This window comes from Bombina bombina, chromosome 5 (genome assembly GCF_027579735.1).
Source record: "Bombina bombina isolate aBomBom1 chromosome 5, aBomBom1.pri, whole genome shotgun sequence".
Taxonomy (NCBI): domain Eukaryota; kingdom Metazoa; phylum Chordata; class Amphibia; order Anura; family Bombinatoridae; genus Bombina; species Bombina bombina.
The window spans coordinates 569411059-569433500 of record NC_069503.1 but is presented as its reverse complement, the minus strand read 5'-3'; the positions used below and the strand labels follow the sequence as shown (position 1 = coordinate 569433500).

Genomic DNA, 22442 nt, shown 5'->3' with positions numbered 1-22442 from the left:
TTTTTTCTGTAATATTAATTATGAGATGTGCAGCCAAGAAATGTTCGTTCAGAATATTTAGGGAAATTTGTTTCCTCGAATATTTGGTGGTTGCACTATTCGGTATTCTTTAATTTAAAATGAAAGAAATACTGACTATTCGTTAAAAATTGACATTCGTTTGGATTAAACAGAATGTACTGTATATGTTACAACTCTTTATGTGCTCTGGAGAGCAAGGAGAGCGTGCTAACGAAAACGAATGCACATCTCTAATATTAATTTATAATTAGTTAGCCACAAAGAGACGATAGATATGACAATAGCCAAACATTCGTAGCTTAATGGGTAAGGAACAGGGATCAAAACTAAAATAAGAGAAGGAGCACTATATACAGGGGACAAAGCGAGTACACTCTGTAAAAACAAACAAAAAAAAACACAATTTTTTTAGGAGTAGGATTAAGAAACAAATCACCACAAAGATTAAATCACCCCTAATCTCAGACTGCAGAAAAGAAGAATAGAATATGGGGAAGGAGATGCATAGGTTGGAAACAAAAACATAACAAGAAGAGAAAATTGGCAGAGGAGAAAATTTCAAACTTGAATGTTTAACCTTTTCTTTTTTGGACACCAACCAATGCATTAGACAACTCTCAAAATAATTTTTTTTTTTTAAAAAAAACAAAATGAGAAAAAGGGGGAAAAAACAATAGAATAATTGCAGGGGGGACAAGAAAGAATCAAGACCCAATAGCCCTTACCAAAGGGGATAATGAAACATTAATGATCCTGGAATATAAACATATCACCTTATTTGAAGAATTAGAATTAAAGGGACATGAAACCCACATTTTTTCTCTCATGATTTAGAAAGAGAATGCAATTTTAAACATCTTTCTAATTTACTTCTATTATCTAATTTGTTTTATTCTCTTGATATTCTTTGCTGAAAAGCATATCTAGATATGCTCAGTAGCTGCTGATTGGTTGCTGCACATAGAAGCCTCGTGTAATTGGCTCACCCATGTGCATTGCTTTTTCTTCAACTAAGGATATCTAAAAAATGAAACAAAATAAATAATAGAAGCAAATTGTAATGTTGTTTAAATTTGTATGTTCTATCTGAATCATATTTTGGGTTTAGTGGCCCTTTAAATTATTTAGAAACACTATGTACAACATTCAAACCCCAAACCAAAAACATAACTAAAAAACAGGAGTGATAATAAAAATATAGTATTCAGACAAGCAGACAAGGGTGGGGCAATAGTGATCCAAAACAAAGTGGACTACATGTTAGAGGCCCTCAGATTAGTTTCAGATGAAAATACATTTCTACCCCTAAAAAAAGATTCAGTCTCTGAATATTTATTGATATTCTGAAAGGGGAGAAGTTTAAATTTCTATATATAGAACACCCAAAAATAGCAGCTTTTTACCACCTTCCGCAAGAAAACATCTGGGTAGGCCCATCATTTCAGGTATAAATAGTATAACCAGTAAAATAAGTAAGTATGTGGACTTTTTCTTACAACCCTTAGTGCCCAAACTAAATTCATACATCAGAGACACACCAAACCTACTATCAATGATTAATTAAATGGATTGGCAAGAAGATTTTACATTCACAATTCTATATGTTTAAGCCTTATATACATCAATACCTCATGAAAAAGGAATAAAAACTGTTTAAGGACTACAAAATATCACTTTTTTGCCCCCTTTCTGAATATACCGCTCATCACACAAATATATAAATATACACACTTACTTTTAATCCCAAAAGCTGCTTCTTAACACATAAAAATCTTCTTCAAACTACGCCACCCCATACCGCCCACTATTATGCCTTGTACAACCGGCAGTGGCATCTTCCAATCGGATGAGCTATTTACACATATAATTATCTCCTGATATCGGCTCTTCTGCTCTCACTAGCCAGACAGTGTCAGTGATGTTTAAAGCCTCGCACATGCACATATCACTAAAGTCTGCCATATTCCTACCTGGGTAGACGGAACGGATAGGACTGGGGTAATGAGACCCACCGGGGGGGTTTGGAAATCAAGGAATTTTGCATACAGAAATGCAGTAAATCGGTGCACTTTAAAAGATTTACATTTCTTTTATAATGATCTTTTGGTTTAAGATACTTTTTTTAGGTTTAGTGTCCCTTTAAAGAAACTCTAGACAAAACTGAGACAATGAACATGAATCAGATTGAATTTATCAGTGAGGCTATACAATTTATATTAACAAAAAAAAACATTTGAGTTTGAGAACACAAAATACCTTAAAAATGTCAGTACAGCAAAGGGCTTCATGAACCTATATATGGACACCAAGCTTCATGAACTTATTAGGGATGGGCGAATGTTTCGCAACATTCGAAAAACGGCACGAATTTTAACACATTCGTTCGTTCGAATCGAATTTCGAATGTTTACATAACATTCTAACATTCGATTTTCAAATGTTCGGTTTCGAATTTTACGATTACATTCGAAAATATTCTTTTCGAAAAATTCGAATTTAGATTGTAATAGTATTTCTAATGCTTTTTCTTTAAATGTAATATTCAAATTATGCAATACGTGTATTCGAATTTGAAAAATTTGAATTTAGATTGTAATAGTATTTCTAATGCTTTTTCTTTAAATGTAATATTCGAATTATGCAATATTCAAATTCGAAAAATTCGAATTTAGATTGTAATAGTATTTCTAATGCTTTTTCTTTAAATGTAATATTCAAATTATGCAATACGTGTATTCGAATTCTAAAAATTGGAATTTAGATTGTAATAGTATTTCTAATGCTTTTTCTTTAAATGTAATATTCGAGTTATGCAATATTCGAATTCGAAAAATTCGAATTCGAAAAATTCGAATTTATATGTTTGTAATAGCTTTCTTTAAATGTAATATTCGAATTATGCAATATTCTATATGGAAACATTCGAAATGATATATTTGTATCTATTATGTATCAATTTACTAGATTCCCGCCCTACCACATGAACTATTGAACTTCTGAATAGTATTTGTTAAATAGAATGTTAAATTCGAAATTTCGAATGTGGACATTCAATATAATTATAAACATTCGAAATCGAAAGTGACATTCGAAAACTGTAAATAACATTTGATTTTCGAATTTTTAAGAATATTCGTTCTTATCGACATTCGGATTTAGAATTCGAATTTCGGTAATAACATTCGTTCTACATTCGAAATTAGAAAATTTACACATTCGCTCATCCCTAGAACCTATATATGGGCAGTTTTGAGCAACAAAGAATTCTGAGTAATAACCCCTATAATATGAACACCATGAACTGGAAAATATTTGCATATGATATTCTTATAATATGGACGAGTAATGAAAATTCGTTTAATGCATTTGTTGAAGAAATCAATCAAAATGACTGTAATTTGACATTTACAAAACAGTGGAGCAAAACAGAAATTAATTTTCTAGATATTAACCCCTTAATGACCACAGCACTTTTCCATTTTCTGTCCATTTGGGACCAAGGCTATTTTTACATTTTTGCGGTGTTTGTGTTTAGCTGTAATTTTCCTCTTACTCATTTACTGTACCCACATATATTATATACCGTTTTTCTCGCCATTAATTGGACTTTCCAAAGATACCATTATTTTCATCATATCTTATAATTTACTTTAAAAAAAATTATAAAATATGAGAAAAAAATGGAAAAAAACACACTTTTTCTAACTTTGACCCCCAAAATCTGTTATACATCTGCAACCACCAAAAAACACCCATGCTAAATAGTTTCTAAATTTTGTCCTGAGTTTAGAAATACCCAATGTTTACATGTTCTAGGGCCATAAATACAAGTAGCACTTTGCTATTTCCAAACCATTTTTTTTTCAAGATTAGCGCTAGTTACATTAGAACACTAATATCTTTCAGGAATCTCTGAATATCTATTGACATGTATATATTTTTATACATGTATAAAAAGCTTTACACTGAAAACTTAAAGCACAGTCTTTTCTGTAGTGTAGCGGTTCCCACCCGCTCCCGCCCCGTGCACGCGCCCGCCCGCCGCCCGGCGTGCACGTGCGCGCGCGCCTGTGCACGCCCCCATCGCCCCCGCCCCCGATCCCGCCCCCCTCTACATTACCCGGCCCATCGATGGCCAACCACCCGCCTCCCAAGTCAGCTCCCACCCACCAACGTTACCGGCCACCGATGTCCGGTGCAGAGAGGGCCACAGAGTGGCTCTCTCTGCACCGGATGGCCATTTAAGGTTATTGCAGGATGCCTCCATATCGAGGCATCACTGCAATAACCGGAAAGCAGCTGGAAGCGAGCAGGATCGCTTCCAGCTGCTTTCCACACCGAGGACGTGCAGGGTACGTTCTCAGGCATTAACTGCCTTTTTTCTGAGGACGTACCCTGCACGTCCTCGGTCGTTAAGGGGTTAAAGTGTTGCTTGAAAATTATAAAATGTAAACAATACTATACATAAACAGACACCAAAGGGCATTTGCACGCAGAGAGTGGACACCAGGGTGGATCAAGAACATACACTATGGACAATTTCAGAGAATTAGAAGGAACTGTTCAAAAGTGAGGACTTTGATGAGCATGCAAAAAACGTGAAACAGAAATTACACTATAGAATTTAAAGGAATAGTCTAGTCAAAATGAAACTTTCATGATTCAGATAGAGCATACAATTTTAAGCACCTTTCTAATTTACTCCTATTATCACATTTTCTTCTCTCTCTTGGTACATTTATTTGAAAAAGCAAGAATGTAAGCTTAGGAGCCAGCCCAATTTTGGTTTAGCACCTGGGTAGCACTTTCTTATTGGTGTCTAAATGTAGCCACCAATCAGCAACAGCTACCCAGATACTGTACCAAAAATAGGCTGTCTCCTAAGCTTAAATTCAAATAAAGATACCAAGAGAATAAAGAAAAAATGATAATAAGAGTAAATTAGAAAGTTGCTTAAAAATTGCCTGATCTATATGAATCATGAAAGTTTAATTTTGACTAGACAATTCCTTTAATGAAGCCTATTAGAATGCACAATGCAATGATAATATTATAACAACTTATAATTGCGAATCATTGGAAATTGAGAAAATAATAATAAACACTGGAATGTTTAAAAAAAGCAAAAAACTTCCTAAACCGCAAATAACCTATAAGAAAATTTTGCATTTTAAGAACATACTTGTCGCCCTAAACTAAAGGGGAACACAATGGCAAAAAAAAGAAATCTATTTAAAAAAATTTTAGTAAAAAGGTTTTACAAATGCGGTAGAAAGAAAATTATGTTTGCTGTAGCCATGCTGACAGAAACAAAGATAAGAATTAATTAATAACTGGCAGGAATATTAAAAGATACCTATTAAATCTTGTAAAAATTTCAAATCTGAATATGTGCTGTACCTATTAGAATGCAGCTGTAATACATTATCTAGTACTCTAAGCCCTAGTAATCTAGGGCTTAGAGTACGGCGTTATGCCGAAACATGTCAGCCTTGCAACTTTTTCTAATCCCTTTACCTTGTTTCATCTGGGTTATGTATAACCCGCTCGTTTTTAACAATAATTATTAAATAAATAGATTTTATTTCCAACCCGCTGCTTGTTCGGTGCTCCTTAACTTTGTCTGTCTTTGTGCAATATTTGGGGCCAGAGTGAGCACGTACAAGTGGTTGGGTCCTGCAGGGGAACGGTCACAGTCTGTTGCCAGGAGGATCCTGTGGGATTAGGAGATCTGCTTGAGAGACACAACAAGCTATTGTAAGCATTTAGTTGCAGCCAAGCAGCAAGACTTGATTATGTTCCTACTGAACTGCCATCACATAGGATATGTAACAAGAGGATTTGAAACCAGCCTAACAGTCTCCTGATTTCCTCTTCTCACTTCACAGGGGTAAACTGTGAGTAACATGGATATTTTGTCTAAGGTGTAATTAAAAGACATGATACATGCTACTGAATAGATGAGCCTTTTTCAATTTTTCAGTCTGCAATTTGTGATTCGAGGTGGGAGGATCCTAGTCATTACACGGGGAAGGTGTCAGAATACATCTGGGAAACACAGCTCAGGCTCAGGGTGGAACATAGTTCAACACCCACAAAATAAGAGCAAGTGCATTACATTATATGCTGAACATTCTCATACACAGGTTCAAAGGGACTTTGATTAACCTGGTTCAATTACATGTTATGTTATCTGTAGAACACTGACTGTAAGCATACAGGAATGAGTAGGCTTTAATAGCCACATGTGCTCACCGGACCGGGGTACTAGGGAGATTACATTCCCATTCTTGTTTCTCCCATTTTATCCTGACTTAGTATATGATCAACTGCATTAACACCTTTCTCAGTTTTTATATTTGTATATAGGGAGGAGACATCAGCCGTAACTAACCAATAATCTTGCTCCCATTTATACTTCTGTAGATAGATGCTGTATTATATTTAAAGTAGATTAAATATATGGCATTTGATTTGCAAAAGTTTACAATCACTTTAACTGGACGTAGTCTATTAGGGACTGGTAAATTTCAAAGGTCTTTATTCTTTCTAAAGATGACTTGTGGGTTCTGTCCTATATGGTTTTCTATATTAGGGTCAGCTTTAAAAATCCCCAAATGTTTATTGAGGATCTTTTTAATGGTATTATGAACTTCATTGTAACAAGTAATAAAACTGGCTTGAGTTTTAGTACTAAGTTCCGAAAAAACTGTGATACTTTAAACTTAGCTTCCTCCATTATAACCCACTCATATTCTTTATTTATAAATCTATTTAAAAAAATGGTCACTTTCCTGCTTTAGTTCTCCTCATATGTGCAGTTTCTCTTACTCTTTTAATAGACCAATAAGTATATCAGACTTCCAGGACTTTAAATTGCTGCTATAGGCATGTAGAAAGCCATTTCTGAGCAGTGGATGTTTGATACTTCTTAATTGACACTATGTCCTACATTTATTAATGGCTAAATGAACAAGGGGGGACATTCCCGCCCCTGTCCACCCAGCATCATGGCTAGTGGGCAGCAATATGCTGCCTTCATTTATTATTGCACAAGCTGCTGCTTGTGGAATACCTATCTCCTGTTTGCAAACTGGGGCTGTCAATCACCCTGTTTAGAGAAGTCCAGGGGATTGAAAAATGTAATGATAGAGTTGGCGTAGTAGGTTAAGAAGCAGCGGTCTGCAGCCGAAGGAGCTCCAAAGCAGCATTTGCAGCCTCCTTATTGAAGCCTTATATTCTCTGTTCTTAATTAAAATCAAGTCCGAAACTCAATATCCTCAATTGCAATCTTTTTAGTGAGTTTCAAATTCAACTTATTATTATTCAAGTATTTTACAAAGTTTATAGCTTCCTCTACCAACCCATTCTATATAATTATAATATGTACAAGATGTATTTACTTTCAAAATGATCCATACTATGGGGAATTTACTTGCAAAAAAATGACCTTTTTCAAAATTAAAATAATTATGTTTCAAAATAAACTCTATAATAAAATGTATATAATTAAGTGTATTTATATTCTATCAAATCTAGAAAAAGCTTCTTGTATTGCTTCTACTCCTAGACCAGGGGTCAGCATCCTTGACTCTCCTGGGGGTCGATCCGATATAAATCGTCGCCCGCAAAAGCCGGCGACGCCAATATTTACGCTGATTTGGTATCACATATACGGCGTAACCTAGAAGTTACGCGCGTATATTTCTGCCGTCGCCCGTAGTTTTTTGGGCTATAGGCAGGTATACCAAACCAGCGCAGTTTGGTATCCAATATGCAGCGTAAGGACTTACGTGGCGAAAATGGAGAAAACTTACTCCATTTTCACCTCGCCACAAAAAGCAGCCGTAAGAAGCCTTACGCTGACTATTGGAGCCCCGTAACTCAGTAAACTGGCTGCTAAAATAAACCTAACACCTAACGCATGCGCAATGTCTATCTCCCTGTCAACCGCGATCTTCTAAAATAAACCTAACACCTAACGCATGCGCAATGTCTATCTCCCTGTCAACCGCAATCCCCCCCCCCCGAAATCCCTAATAAAGTTATTAACCCCTAAACCGCCGCTCCCGGACCCCGCCGCCATCTACATAAACTAACCCCCTACTGTGAGCCCCTAAAACCGCCGCCATCTACCTTATCTATCCCCTAATTAGAACCCCTTACACCGCTGTCATCTACCTTATCTATCCCGTAATCTGACCCCTTACACCGCCGCCACCTATATAAAAATTATTAACCCCTAATTTAATCTACCTACCCCGCCGCCAGCTATGTTATCTATATTAACCCTAAGTATATTATAGTTAATATAGTTTTTTTGCATACAACAAATACAATCCCCCCCCCCCCCATTACAACCCACCACCCACATACCCACATACCCCTATTCTAAAACCACCCAAACCTCCGGCGATGTCTTCCTCCAAGCGGCAAAGAAGAATTCTTCCTCCGGCGACGTCTTCCTCCAAGCGGCAGCAAAGTCTTCATTCTTCCGGCGGCATCTTCAATCTTCTTTCTTCGCTCCGCCGCCGCGGAGCATCCATCCAGGCCGACGACTGACGATCAGCCAATAGAATGCAAGCTCAATCTGATTGGCTGATTGGATCAGCCAATCGGATTGAACTTGAATCTGATTGGCTGATTCAATCAGCCAATCAGATTTTTTTAACTTAATTCCGATTGGCTGATAGAATCCTATCAGCCAATCGGAATTCGGCGGACGCCATCTTGGATGACGTCATTTAAAGGTACCTCATTCGTCGTTCAGTCGTCGGCCTGGATGGATGCTCCGCGGTGGCAGAGCAAAGAAAGAAGATTGAAGATGCCGCCGGAAGAATGAAGACTTTGCTGCCGCTTGGAGGAAGACGTCGCCGGAGGAAGAATTCTTCTTTGCCGCTTGGAGGAAGACATCGCCGGAGGAAGAATTCTTCTTTGCCGCTTGGAGGAAGACATCGCCCAGATCGGATCAGGAGTTCGGCCCGGTGTGGTGAAGACAAGGTAGGGAGATCTTCAGGGGGGTAGTGTTAGGCTTTTTTAAGGGGGGTTTGGGTGGTTTTAGAATAGGGGTATGTGGGTGGTGGGTTGTAATGGGGGGGGGGATTGTATTTGTTGTATGCAAAAGAGCTGAATTCTTTGGGGCATGCCCCACAAAAGGCCCTTTTAAGGGCCGGTAAGGTAAAGAGCTTTGAAATTTGTTTAATTTAGAATAGGGCAGGGAATTTTTTTTATTTTGGGGGTTTATTATTTTATTAGGGGGCTTAGAATAGGTGTAATTAGCTTAAAAATCTTGTAATCATTTTTTTATTTTTTGTAATTTAGTGTTTGTTTTTTTTTGTAATTTAGTTTAGTTAATTTAATTGTATTTTTAGATAGATGTTTGTAGTTTATTAAATTTATTGATAGTGTAGGTGTATTTGTAACTTAGGTTAGGATTTATTTTACAGGTAATTGGGTAATTATTTTAACTAGGTAGATATTAAATAGTTAATAACTATTTAATATCTATTATACCTAGTTAAAATAATTAACAATTTACCTGTAAAATAAATATTAACCCTAACATAGCTACAATGTAATTATTAATTATATTGTAGCTATCTTAGGGTTTATTTTATAGGTAAGTATTTAGATTTAAATAGGAATATTTTAGTTTATAAATGAATTAGATTAATTTAATATAAATTTAGTTAGGGTTAGATAGAGTTAATATAGTTAATATAAATACTATAGTAACTATATTAACCCTAATATAATTAGGGTTAATATAGTTAATATATATAATGTAATACCTATATTAACTATAATATACTTAGGGTTAATATAGATAATATAGCTGGCGGCGGGGTAGGTAGATTAAATTAGGGGTTAATCATTTTAATAGAGATGGCGGCGGTGTAAGGGGCTTACATTAGGGGTTAATAATTTTAATATAGATGGCGGCAGTGTTAGGGGCTCACTTTAGGGGGTTATAGATATAATATAGCTGGCGGCGGGGTACGGGAGCGGCGGTTTAGGGGTTAATAGCTTTTTTATTGTTAGGATAGTGAGGGGGGATAGCGGATAGAGGGTTAGACGTGTCGGGCTATGTTAGGGAGGCGTGTTAGACGTGTCGGGCTATGTTAGGGAGGCGTGTTAGACTTGTCGGGCTATGTTAGGGAGGCGTGTTAGACAGTGCGGGTGTTTTAGACTTTAGTCAGGTTTTATAGGCGCCGGCAGATTCTAACGTGCCGCAAGTCACTGGCGACGCCAGAAATTTGTACTTGCGCAGATTTCTGGACATCGCTGGTTTGTCAGACTTACGGCACGTTAGCATCTGACGGCGCCGTATATGGGATAGCTCGAGTTGCGAGCTGAAACTGCGGGCGACGCCGGTTCCCTCGCTTGCGCCGCAAACTGCGATCTATATCGGATCGCGCCCCTGATGTTTTAGAACTACATTTCCCATGATGCTTAGGAAGCTTAAAGACTCTTAAGCACCATGGAAAATGTACTTTTAAAAAATCTGCAGAGCCAAGGTTGCAGACCCCTGGTCCTAGGCCATGGGGGATACACGTATATAGTGCAGCTACTTTGCATGTTAACTATAAGTACCCGTGTTCCCATTTTGTGCCCTCTAGTTTTCTTATGACATTCATAGTATCTCTTAAATAAGATCAAGTCTTCTTGACTACTGGCTGTAGGTAATAATCAGTATATGTAGAGAGATTATTAGTTAGAGAACTTATCTCAGAATTTCTAAAACTTGAAGAACCTCCGCTTCATAAATTTCCCACCTTGTATTCCTGATTATTCTTAAGCAAATTAAACGTTAAATTTGTTTAGGGCAGTCTTAGGGGCAAAATGTAGTCCTTTGCCAAGTAATTTTAAAGGGTCAGTCTAGTCAAAATTAAACTTTCATGATTCAGATAGGGCATGTCATGTTAAACAACTTTTCAATTCACTTTTATAATCAAATAAACTTTGTTCTCTTGATATACTTTGATGAAAGCTAAACCTAGGTAGGCTCATATGCTAATTTATAAGCCCTTGAAAGTCGCCCCTTATCTCAATGCATTTGACAGTTCATAGATAACATTGTGCTCACACCTGTGAAGTTACTTATGAGAGGGCACTGATTGGCTAAAATGCAAGTCTGTGAAAAGAACTGAAATAAGGGGCAATCTGCAGAGGCTTAGATACAAGGTAATAACAGAGATACAAAATATATTAATATAACAGTTTTGGTTATGCAAAACTGGGGAATGGGTAATAAAGGGATTATCTATCTTTTAAAAAAATAAAACTTTTGAGCAGGCCTGATAAAAAGGGACTCAAAATGTTATAGGTTCGGGAATCGATCGGGGAGGCTTCTTGCGAACCTGGTTAGAGGCACCAGGGCAAGAAAGGATATTGCCTCTATAAAAAGTGGAGATCGTTATTACACCTCTCCGGAAGATATTGCCAAGAGATTTGCGGAATACTATACATCACTGTATTCTAGGCAGGCTCTTGGAGATGAGGAGGCAAGAGCATCCTTTTGGGCCTCAATTAACCTACCGCAGGTGACACAAGACCAATTAGACGCCTTAAACGCCCCAATTGACATGGAGGAGTTGAATCGCACACTCAACAGTATGGCCTTGGGTAAGGCGTCTGGACCAGATGGTCTTCCCATAGAATTTTATCGCATTTTACAGCAACAAGCTACCAGGGCTCTTTTACCTCTGTATAATAACTATTTTCGAGACGGGTCTGCACCTTCTACCTCCTTCTCGGCTGCGTATATCACACGTATCCAGTAACTAGGGAAGGACCCCAGTAGACCAGAGTATTATAAGCCGATTTTGCTCTTTAATGCCGATTATAAGATCTTCATGGCTATTTTAGCGGGGCGGCTGAAGGTCCTTCTGCCACTGCTTCTTCACGCAGACCAGACAGGCTTTGTACACAAGAGGTCCTCAGTGGTCAACCTTAGACGGGTCCTACAGGCTATAGATTTCTGTTGCAGGAGGGGTAGAGACACCCATAGAACTGATCTTTCGGAGGCCTTCCTGCTGTCTCTAGACACGGATAAGGAATTCGACCGAGTGGAATGGGACCACCTCTTTGATACATTGAAGCGATTTGTATCACGGGCCCCTTTCTGCAAATTATACAAAACATTTACTCCCATCCCATAGCCCGCATATTAATTAACGGTATCTTTTCACCGGACATTCATCTACAACGTGGCACAAGACAGGGTTGTCCGCTTACCCCCCTTCTTTTCGACTTGGCTTTGGAAGCTCTTGCCTCAAAACTACGACAGACCTTTCCGGGTATCGCGGTACACGGTAAATCCCAACAAATATCGCTCTACGTCGACGACATGCTTCTGTTTGTTGAGAACCCCTCCAAGCATATCCCCAGAATCTTGCAAGCTATACAGTGCTTTGGGGCTTTCTCTGGGTACAAGATCAATGAAACTAAATCAGAGATCTTGTGGTTGAACAAGCACTCGGATGACTACACTAAATATCCTTTCACTGTGGTGGACACTAAACTTACCTACCTAGGGATTCTTTTAGTCAGGAATCCACACCGATTATATGACCTAAACATTGCCAGACAATGTGCAACCATCTGTGATCAACTACAGACCTGGAGATCGCTGCCACTATCCCTCATGGGTCGGGTGAGCCTTCTTAAAATGGTCACATTACCACGACTACTTTATCCTATGCTCATGCTTCCTTTTCCAGTGAGAGGATTTCTTAGGCGAGGAAGTAAACCTTGCATTGCCACTTCCTTTTTACATCAGCCATATAGGGAAGGTGGCTTAGGCCTCCCAGACTTTAAACTCTATAACTGGGCTGCGCTGATTAGAATTGTACTAGACTGGCAGCTGGATACCTCACACTTTGGGGATGTGGAGCTGGAGAGTGCGGTTCTGGCCCCGATTGGGGTGACATATGCTCCCTACCTTTGACCTGGAGACTTTCCCTTGCATCTAAAAGCTTCCATCCTCTACAAGGGTCCCTTGGTTGCATGGCATAGGGCTCACAGAATGATGGGCTTGGCTCATCCCTCCTCTAGACTATTACCCTTGGTTGGAAACCTTGACTTCCCGGCGGGCTCAGAAACCTTGCCCTTCATACAGTGGAGGGAGAAGGGTATTAAAGTGGTAGGGGATCTCCTGGACCCTCTTACGCGCACAACTAAAACATTCCAGAGCCTCAGTGCTAAATTCTCCCTTCTGAACAATCAATTTTATGCATACTTACAGGCACGCCACTATATAGACACACTTAGACGAAATGACCCTAATTTTTGGAGTACACCTCCTTTTGCCATCACTCAAACAGCCTTCCTGGCTGGGATCTTCTTCTTGATCTATAGGATCCTTTTACACAGGTCAAATTCTAAGACGCAGTCACAATTACTGGACAAATGGTCACGGAGGGGGGTGGATGATATACCTTACACAACACTACAAAAGAGCCTAGAACTCGCCAAGAAAGCGACTCTAAGCATGACACTCTGTGAAGCACAGACACGAATGATACACTTTGACTATATAACACCCAAAAGACTATCTAAATTGAACCCTCAGCAACCAAATAAATGTGGGAAGTGTGGGGCGGGGGCCCCGGATGTTCCTCACTATTTCTTCAGTTGTCCATTAATCAGGCAGTTTTGGTTCAGAATGCAGTTTTGGCTTGAGAGGGCATTGGGAGCCACCGTCTCACTCAATATTAAGCAGATTTGTCTCTTTGAATGGGAGGGTCAGCCGAGAAGACTTCACAAATTATTAACTTTATTTATGCTTGTGGCTAGAAACTGCATTTTACGTCTCTGGACTAGTAACAGAATACCGACCATTTCGCAGTTCAAGAGGGGGGTGTACAGACTGTTATTTACTGAAAAATTTGATGTTAAACTAGATGTTGAGCGCAGACTACAACCATTTCTAAATAAATGGGAACCCTTCTTAATTAAACAAGACCGAGCAATACTAAAACAAGTTCTAGGCCCCTTCGCTCAGACAGAATTTCTACTAACCGCATCGCTGAGAGGCGACTGGCTGAGACTATATGAGACTGAAGTGGATGGGGGGGATAGAGAAGGCTGTGAGATACTACTGACGCAGTTATTGGTATAAGGTGTGATGGTGAAGATGGGGTGGGGAGGAGGGGTGAGAGTCGGAGGTAGAACCGTGCTATATTTGCGCACTGTTCCATCCCTATTATTATTATAATTTTTTTTGAGGCAATTAGGTTCTTAGTGAGCAGGCCACAGACACTTACAAATTGTTCCCATGTCGCACATGGATAGTTATTGTTTGTGTTTAGTTTATTAACAATAAAATAATAGGGTGTCGAGAACATGTGCATTTAAAACTCCTAGAGATATCTGGGTATTGATTACTGCTGTTTGCCAAAGTCATGTGACTGAACAGAATTTACTCTAGCTGGAACTCCACTGTTAGTTAATAGGTGCCTGATGATGTAATCATGCTCAATGACATACTAACTGACATTGTATGGCTAAATGTAAACTAAAAGTGTAACTTCTCGATCACCCTTGCTAATAAAAAGAAATTTAAAAAAACAAAAAAAAACTTTTGGAGTAGACTGTACCTTTAACTCTGATTTAGTAAATGTGACAAGATAACCATATAAGGTACTAAAATGGATACACAGTCATATCATTAGGTACAGAGTGGAGAGTCTTAGACATGTATTGCAGACTAAGAAAGCCCCAAGAATTTCTTCTGGCATCTAGGTCTGCACAAGTAATAATCAGATGTATACGCACAAGGCTGCAATTTATCTGCCCTCTGTTTACTTTATATTTTTATTTTGTGCCCATGCCCTGGCTTGTTGGCCATTGGGGCACTGAAGCGGTTAATGCTGTGTGGGATTCCCTGTCCCTTTCTGCCCTGACACTATCACGTCATTCGATTAGGATCAGACTTGTGAATATACATTGGAATATTACTTGTTCAAACCTAGATGTCAGAAGAAATTCTTGGGGTTTTCTTAGTTGGGAATACACGTTTAAGACTCTCCTCCTTGTACCTAATATGACATGACTGTATATCCATTTTAGTATATGGATATCAAACTTTGTGTTTTCGATTCACAATGCTTGATTAAAATATTAATTAATGTCACTGAAAAGTTGTGTAGGGCTTTCTTCCCACTCTGTGGTAAATATTTGTAACTTAATGCACAAGGACACACAGTCTCAGTGTATGTATCATTATTTTTTATTTATGTGTGTATATACAATATATATATATATATATATATATATATATATATATATATATATATATATATATATATATAGAAGAGTGTGAGACAAAACAAGCGCCCAGAGGCACACTTCGTGTAGTACGTTTAGATAAATAACTTATACTTTAACAGTTGGAAAAAATCCGCTCTCACCTGGTTCAACCTCAACTTATGAGGTATGTAATAGGTGCTTCTGTTTATATACTCTTGTCCCGTATCGTCCTCCTATAGGTCCTCAGGTCTCCAGTTCCTCCTTGAAGTCTGCAGAGTGTTCCTGGAACTCTGCAGCCTATATTTAGAAGGGGACTAGGGCATAGGAGTACGGTAGTGTGTGGTGTTTAAAATATACAACTACCAGGTGATAGAGATAAAAACAGGTGTTTATTTATATATATACAAAAAGTTAGTTTTTAACAGTGCAAGATAAAAGCCCCTACAGGTATTTCTTTGTAGGAGAAGAGAAAGAAATTCCACGTTTAGCAGAAAAACACTATAGAGCTGTAGTCATACAGGTGTTACATCCAGCATGCAGTGCTAGAAACACAAGTGACTAAATCGCTCTGATAAACATATGAACAAGTATGGAGCACCAAAGGATATTCGCAGATCTGCTTATATGAGTAGATATTAAAGCAGTCCAATCCTTTATGCAGCTCCGTGTAGATGTATAGGCACAGCGTGCAATGTCATATATATAAAGCTTAGATAGAGTATCCCTTTCTCCTTCTGTAAGTTTGCCCGGTAGGCAAATGAAACGCAATAAGGACAAGGAAAGGATTTTGGTCCAAACCGTCATATTTGCCTGGTGGTTTGATCATGACCTTTTTGAATGACTAGCTGAGTGGCTTGTTCAGCTGGGAGCCTACAGACTTGGGATATGGACCTTGTGACTAAAGGAGTGATGAGGCTTATTTTGCAAGTCTTTTTATTTGTGCTTTTTTATTGTCATAGATAAACTTCACTTTAGTTGCATGCACTGGCTTTAGTGCTTCTATGTCCTACACTCACAATAACCCCCAGCACAAGCTCTGTAGAACCTATCTACCATTTAGCACAGGCGTCCCTCAACATAACCAGAACAGTTCCAGAGCTGGGGGCAGGGTGGCTGAGCCTATAACTAGTATTTGTTCTCTTAAAATAAAAAAAAATGTTCTGTCCAGAAATTCCGTAACTGACACTATAGTGCTTGCAGAGCTGTGATGTATTTTTATTCTTGCCCCAAACTGCCAATACATTCAACAATACTTATGCCACTCCTTCTCCAACCGCCAGTGCACCTAGTGCCACCTCTGAAACTCCTGTTCCAACTGCCAGTGTACCCAGCACCAACTCTTCTACTCCACCCCAAATGACAGTTTATACATCACCCTTCCCCTTCCTATGCCAACTGCTAGTTCCATCAGCTCTGCAAGACACAGCCCTGTCTTATTCAGTATCATAGAAGATAGAAGTTCGTCTAGTTCAACTTATACTGATCATACCTGATTTACAATAAAGAAGCTGCCAATTGAACTTTTATTAAAATAATTAGAAAGCAGTCAGATTTAACATAAAAAACAAAGGGTATAACCCAATAGGGGGCGCTAGTATGAATAGTATACAATATATATGTGTGCCTACGTGGTAATATATAAATATTTCAGACCATTAATCGGCAGATTACTGGTATGGCATAGATACAATACTGGTGTGTGTGAGCACACTACTATATACCACAGTCCTGGATCAAAGGTGGAAAACAAAAGACAGTAAGTCCAAGGAAGTCCAATATGGTACAGGTATCTGTCTTCTATGAAGGCAGCACTCGATCTTCACCCTCCAAAGGTTAATAAATCTAAAATCAAACACAAGGAAAGAGGCGCCGTATGTGTGAATCTGAAACAGCCAACATCACATATAAAACATGTGCAGGGTACTCACAATCTGGAAAGGCACTCTGGTGTGCCTATAGGAGCGGGCTGGTATTCACAGCACACCAGCTGGCTGATCTGGCAATCCCTGGTATCCAAGGTAGAAGATTCTGTGTCTAGAGTTGCTGAGAAAGCCAGCCTGCCTCTATTGGCACAACTGAGTGCCGCCACAGTATGTGAGTACCCTGCACAGATTGCAAATTTACCAGTATACACTTGCAGATTCACACAGTGGTGTGCCTTTGTTTTGCACCTAGCTCCCGCTTCCATATTGCTGGACACATCATACACCATCAGTCTAGACACAGAATCTTCTACCTTGGATACCAGGGATTGCCAGATCAGCCAGCTGGTGTGCTGTGAATACCAGCCCGCTCCTATAGGCACACCAGAGTGCCTTTCCAGATTGTGAGTACCCTGCACATGTTTTATATGTGATGTTGGCTGTTTCAGATTCACACATACGGCGCCTCTTTCCTTGTGTTTGATTTCAGATTTAACATAAGCAGTAATATCCCTGAATTCTATTTATAGTGCAACATTCATCAAAGCCATTTTTTAATTAATCTAAGGTATTGGCCTTCGCTAACTATCAGGTAAGGAGTTCCACAATTTGATTGCTCTTACTGTGAAAAAAAATGTTTATGCTGCTGGAGATTAAAGGTATATGAAGCTCTGAAATTAAAGTGTCTTAAAATGTGCGAGTACTCCTTGTGACGGGACTCTGAGTCCTATGGCGGCTGCAATAGATAAAAAAACATTTATTATTAGAGATTCAGGATGTAAGTCCGGTGCACATGCGTTCATTTTCTGTGAGTACTTTGCATGCCGTATAGAATGCTCATTGACGATTAGATTATTCATGAGGAAGTAAATTGAATAAACGTACAGATTTAAATTTAAACAGCCCTTTTCCATGGGTAGTCTTACGGGACGTCAGAATGAAAATAAAATGAAACGTTTTAAAAGACAATCAAACTTCATTTTTATAAACGTGTAGGGCTTTTTAATTCCTATAATTTAGGTAAATACATAAATATAATTTGTTTATGCGATATTTCATAGAGTTTTATAATCCTTTAAATCTCTATTCCTCTATCCTTAAAAGTGTGTATATATCCTTAAAGCATATATTTTGTCTATAGATTGTAAGTTGCACCTAGTTTGGTTTATTGTGCCCAACCTTAATATTGGAAGGGGGAACACCAAGCTGTATATAAGTATAATCATGCAGCATTTCCTCTAAAATCATAAAAGCTTATTTTTCACAGCCTCCTATGCCCCTATGTTGTGATCCCTTAATTTACTGGGATGAGGGGAGTGACCTTTCTCTTGTTCTCCAATATCTGCTTACGTGTCCCCTTACCAGCATCTAATGCAAGAGAGTTTTCTCTATGACCAGCAACATCCTGAATCTGCAGAGGCCACTACTCTCCCTGTGTTTAGCTGAGCAGATTGTCTTTTCAAAATTGAATCTTCCAAAACTGAATTTTCCAAATTAAGGTTTGGTGACAGATTGGTTGGACACTAAAGTGGGTAACAGCCACTGACCCAATGTGAGAGACCAAGACTTGGCTGTGACGTGGTGTCCCTCCTGCCCTCTTGTGGTGCTGTTCCAGCTTATGAAAATATATTCTTTATTCTAAATATATTCTATATATAAATATTCAATGTGCCACAGCTCCTGTGCAGCACATGAGTGCTGAGATTGCCTGCTTGCACTTGTGCCCCCATGTTGTTCCTGCTCTAACTTGTGAAAATATACTTTATATACCACCATGTCCTACATCTCTTGTATTGCCCTGTACTGCCCACTTCTTGTCCACTTGTGGGAACATTTTCAGAGCATTATAGAAGCAGCTGGGCAGCAGTAAAAATGGACAGACAGGAACCCAGAGCAGTAGAGGAGCAGCAGTAAATGCAGGACAGCAGAAAAGATGCTGGGCATGGCGTAATAAACCAACAAACAAATAATTTTTTAACAGAGTCTATCAATCTATAGACCTATCTATATCTATCTAAATAGATGTCTTCTAAAATGCTAACTTTTTGGAACAGGATAGAGCTTCCTCTTTTATAAATATACTGTGTCTTGTCTAATTGTAATACATTTTATACCCCATGATCATGTACTAAACACTAAGGGGCCTATCTATCAAGCTCCGAATGGAGCTTGATGGCCGGTGTTTCTGGCGAGTCTTCAGACTCGCCAGAAACAGCAGTTATGAAGCAGTGGTCTAAAGACCGCTGCTCCATAACCCTGTCCGCTTGCTTTGAGCAGGCGGACAGGAATCGCCACAATTCAACCCGATCGAATACGATTGGGTTGATTGACAGCTCCCTGCTGGCGGCCGATTGGCTGCGAGTCAGCAGGGGGCGGCGTTGCACCAGCAGCTCTTGTGAGCTGCTGGTGCAATGCTGAATACGGAGAGCGTATTGCTCTCCGCATTCAGCGAGGTCTGGCGGACCTGATCCGCACTGTCGGATCAGGTCCGCCAGACTTTGATAAATAGGTCTCTATAAATATAGTGGTCCGATACAAATACAGGACAGATAGCTCAGAATGATAATACTCTGTGGCTGAGTTCTGTAGCAACCCGAAGGTTGCACGTTCGATCCCCGGCGAGGTCCACTCAGCCTTTCATCCTTCCGAGGTCGAAAAAATGAGCAGCGCCTTGAGACCCTTACGGGTGATTAGCCACGCTTTACAAGTACCCAATACATATATCGTATTAGTTTTCATTTAAAACATACATAGTTAATGTTATTTTCAGATGGATAACATTATACACTGAACTGATCCAGCTTCCCCTTAGATAAATATTTAGATGACAAATCTACACTTTATAAAAAACAGTTTTTCAAGATCAGCATTTGTACTTTTCTGCTCAGACTGCAAGTTATTTTTTTATGTGTCAGTCTTTCTGCCACACATATTTTAGCAGCTAATAAAAAGTTGGCAAAAAGTGTAAAATCTCAGAGAGCATGGATTTTATGTGAATGTCAGTGTGCATGCATTTGTTAAGGTCAACACAACAGCGCAAACTAGTGCTTGAATGGCAGATCTTCAGTTTCCTTGTACAGCAGGTGACTACTATCCATTTGTTCTGACTGGGAATCAGCTACAAGTTGTAAAAACAAATCAATGAAATAATGTTAGCTGCCAATGAAATGCTTAGCTGTTGGAAGCCATTTCATCTTTTAAACCATAAATATTTATATCACAATTTAAAAGCTTATGTGATTTACTCTGTATTTGTTATTGTAAATAACTTTCTTTCCCCCTAAAAGCAGATGATATTATAGCAGTGCATGTGTAACATTTATCAAGTTATTTTTAAACAGAAGACAAAGTGTATTTTTGAAAGATACTGTAAATGTCACAATCATTGCATTTCATTTTATAAGCTACAGATTAAATATCAAAAGTCCTATCTTTTATTTACAGATGCATTTCCTACTACTGAATACAAATTGATATACAAAGAAATAAAGTTGAGAAGATATATTCTGGTCTATATCTTTAGTTGTTAAAGTGTTAGTTGTACATGGAATGAAATGTAGAACGTTTTCTATTGAATGATATGCTTAAACAAATATAAACTTAAGGTTAATGACTCGTTACTAAAATGGTTTAAAAATAGAAAGTCACAAGAAACTATATGCAAATGAAATCTGAATTGTCTGCCTCAGACTTAGTGTAAAAAAAAAGTCAGTGAGGAGGAAACTTATTTCTGTGTTTTTGTTTTGCTTAGTTATTAAGCATACTAATCTTACATTTAACTAAAAATAGTAAATCATTACATACTAATTAAATTATACGGCATGTTCCAGGGATGTATTTTAACCTAGGTCACTGAATTTTCAAGCTTGTCCTCAGTTCTCCCTAATAGGGCAGAATTTGTGGTTATCTAGAACTAGAGCAGAGGTGAAATAATCAGCTGATTAGTAAACGTGCTTATTTTACTCTGCTCTCACACAAGGTAACCCTGAAAATCTGGCCTGTCAGAGAGACTCACGGGCAGGTTTGAAAACCAGTGACCTAGGTCGTCTTGTCCTGTGCCTAGGGCAGCGAGATTTAGGAATTTTGTGCTTCAATATTAGTGTTTAAAGCAATTTAAATAAACAAATAAAAAATCTAAAAAAAAAGAACACAAGGGTGCCAAATGGGCTAGCACGGCCATAAACATCAGATATAATAGTAGCTAAGTTTACAGTCACATTCGGTATTACACCATATGGCTGACTGGCCTCCGGTCATGCAGGATCCAAAGATCATCAGGTTCAGATCCCAAAGGATGGCTCTTCTTGTACACACTATTCTAAATAAAAGACACAGCACAACACATGGCCAAGTGCAGTTTGTACAGCAAGAGAATGTATAAAGGGGAACACTCACGTCGTTATAGCACCTCCAGGTGTAATAGGCGCAGACTGGAACTTTGCAATCCTCCAGATGACTGATATCCAGGTAAAACAAGAAATTCAGGAACAGCATAAAACAGGCACTTAACATGCCCCAATGAACAACATGCAAAAGTGATAACAATTAAAAAGGTTTTTTATTAAAAACAAAGCCTCTTAAGGGCTGTTTCATCAGGTAAAAAAAGACAATGCAATGGCACTTACTCTGAATTTAAAATGAGCTGTAGATTTTTTTTCTGACAAATATCTAAATTTATATAAATTTGTCAGCCTCCTACAACATATATTCTGTGAGCTAAGTAGCTGATGCCTCGGAAAGTGTGCATATAAAAAGACTGTATGCAATTTCTTAATAGAAGTAAATTGAAAAGTTTCAAAATCATGTTGGGGTGCTTCACTCATGTGAGTTTGTTTGGTACTGAGAATTTTCATTTTTAAATGACAGAGACACTATTAGAGTGTCCTATTTTGCTTTATAGATTGCTGCTATGACACATTACCTTCCTACTCCTATGCTCTCCAAATGTATTCATAATATTAAAAATCAGTGATCTCTGGTTGTCTAATAAGTGATGCATGACCTCTTTATCTTTTCTTGGAATCATGAGAAATATATTATGCAAATATGAGCTGAAATTTTGGTGTGGGAGCAGCAGATTTTCTAGTGCTTAAATCAGGATTAACATTTGATACGCCACTGGACTGTTCATCATTCCCCAGCAAAATCTAGTTTCTAGAATATGCTGGAAGTAAACCAAGAATTGAAAATGTTATGTTTTTAGTATATTTCTATTGTTTTAAGCTGTGTATAGCTATGCAGCCACAG

General features: G+C 38.4%; 1 protein-coding gene across 1 annotated transcript in view; it reads left to right on the top strand.

Annotated features, from left to right (window-relative positions):
• ADCY2 (adenylate cyclase 2) overlaps positions 1-22442 on the top strand; it is a 1612539-nt gene that overhangs the window by 1424182 nt on the left and 165915 nt on the right. Inside the window, exons 19-21 of the mRNA XM_053715803.1 lie at positions 11508-11793; positions 12183-12928; positions 13016-14137. Of these exons, the coding sequence (XP_053571778.1) occupies positions 11508-11793; positions 12183-12928; positions 13016-14137 (2154 nt within the window). The remainder of the gene's footprint in view (positions 1-11507; positions 11794-12182; positions 12929-13015; positions 14138-22442) is intronic.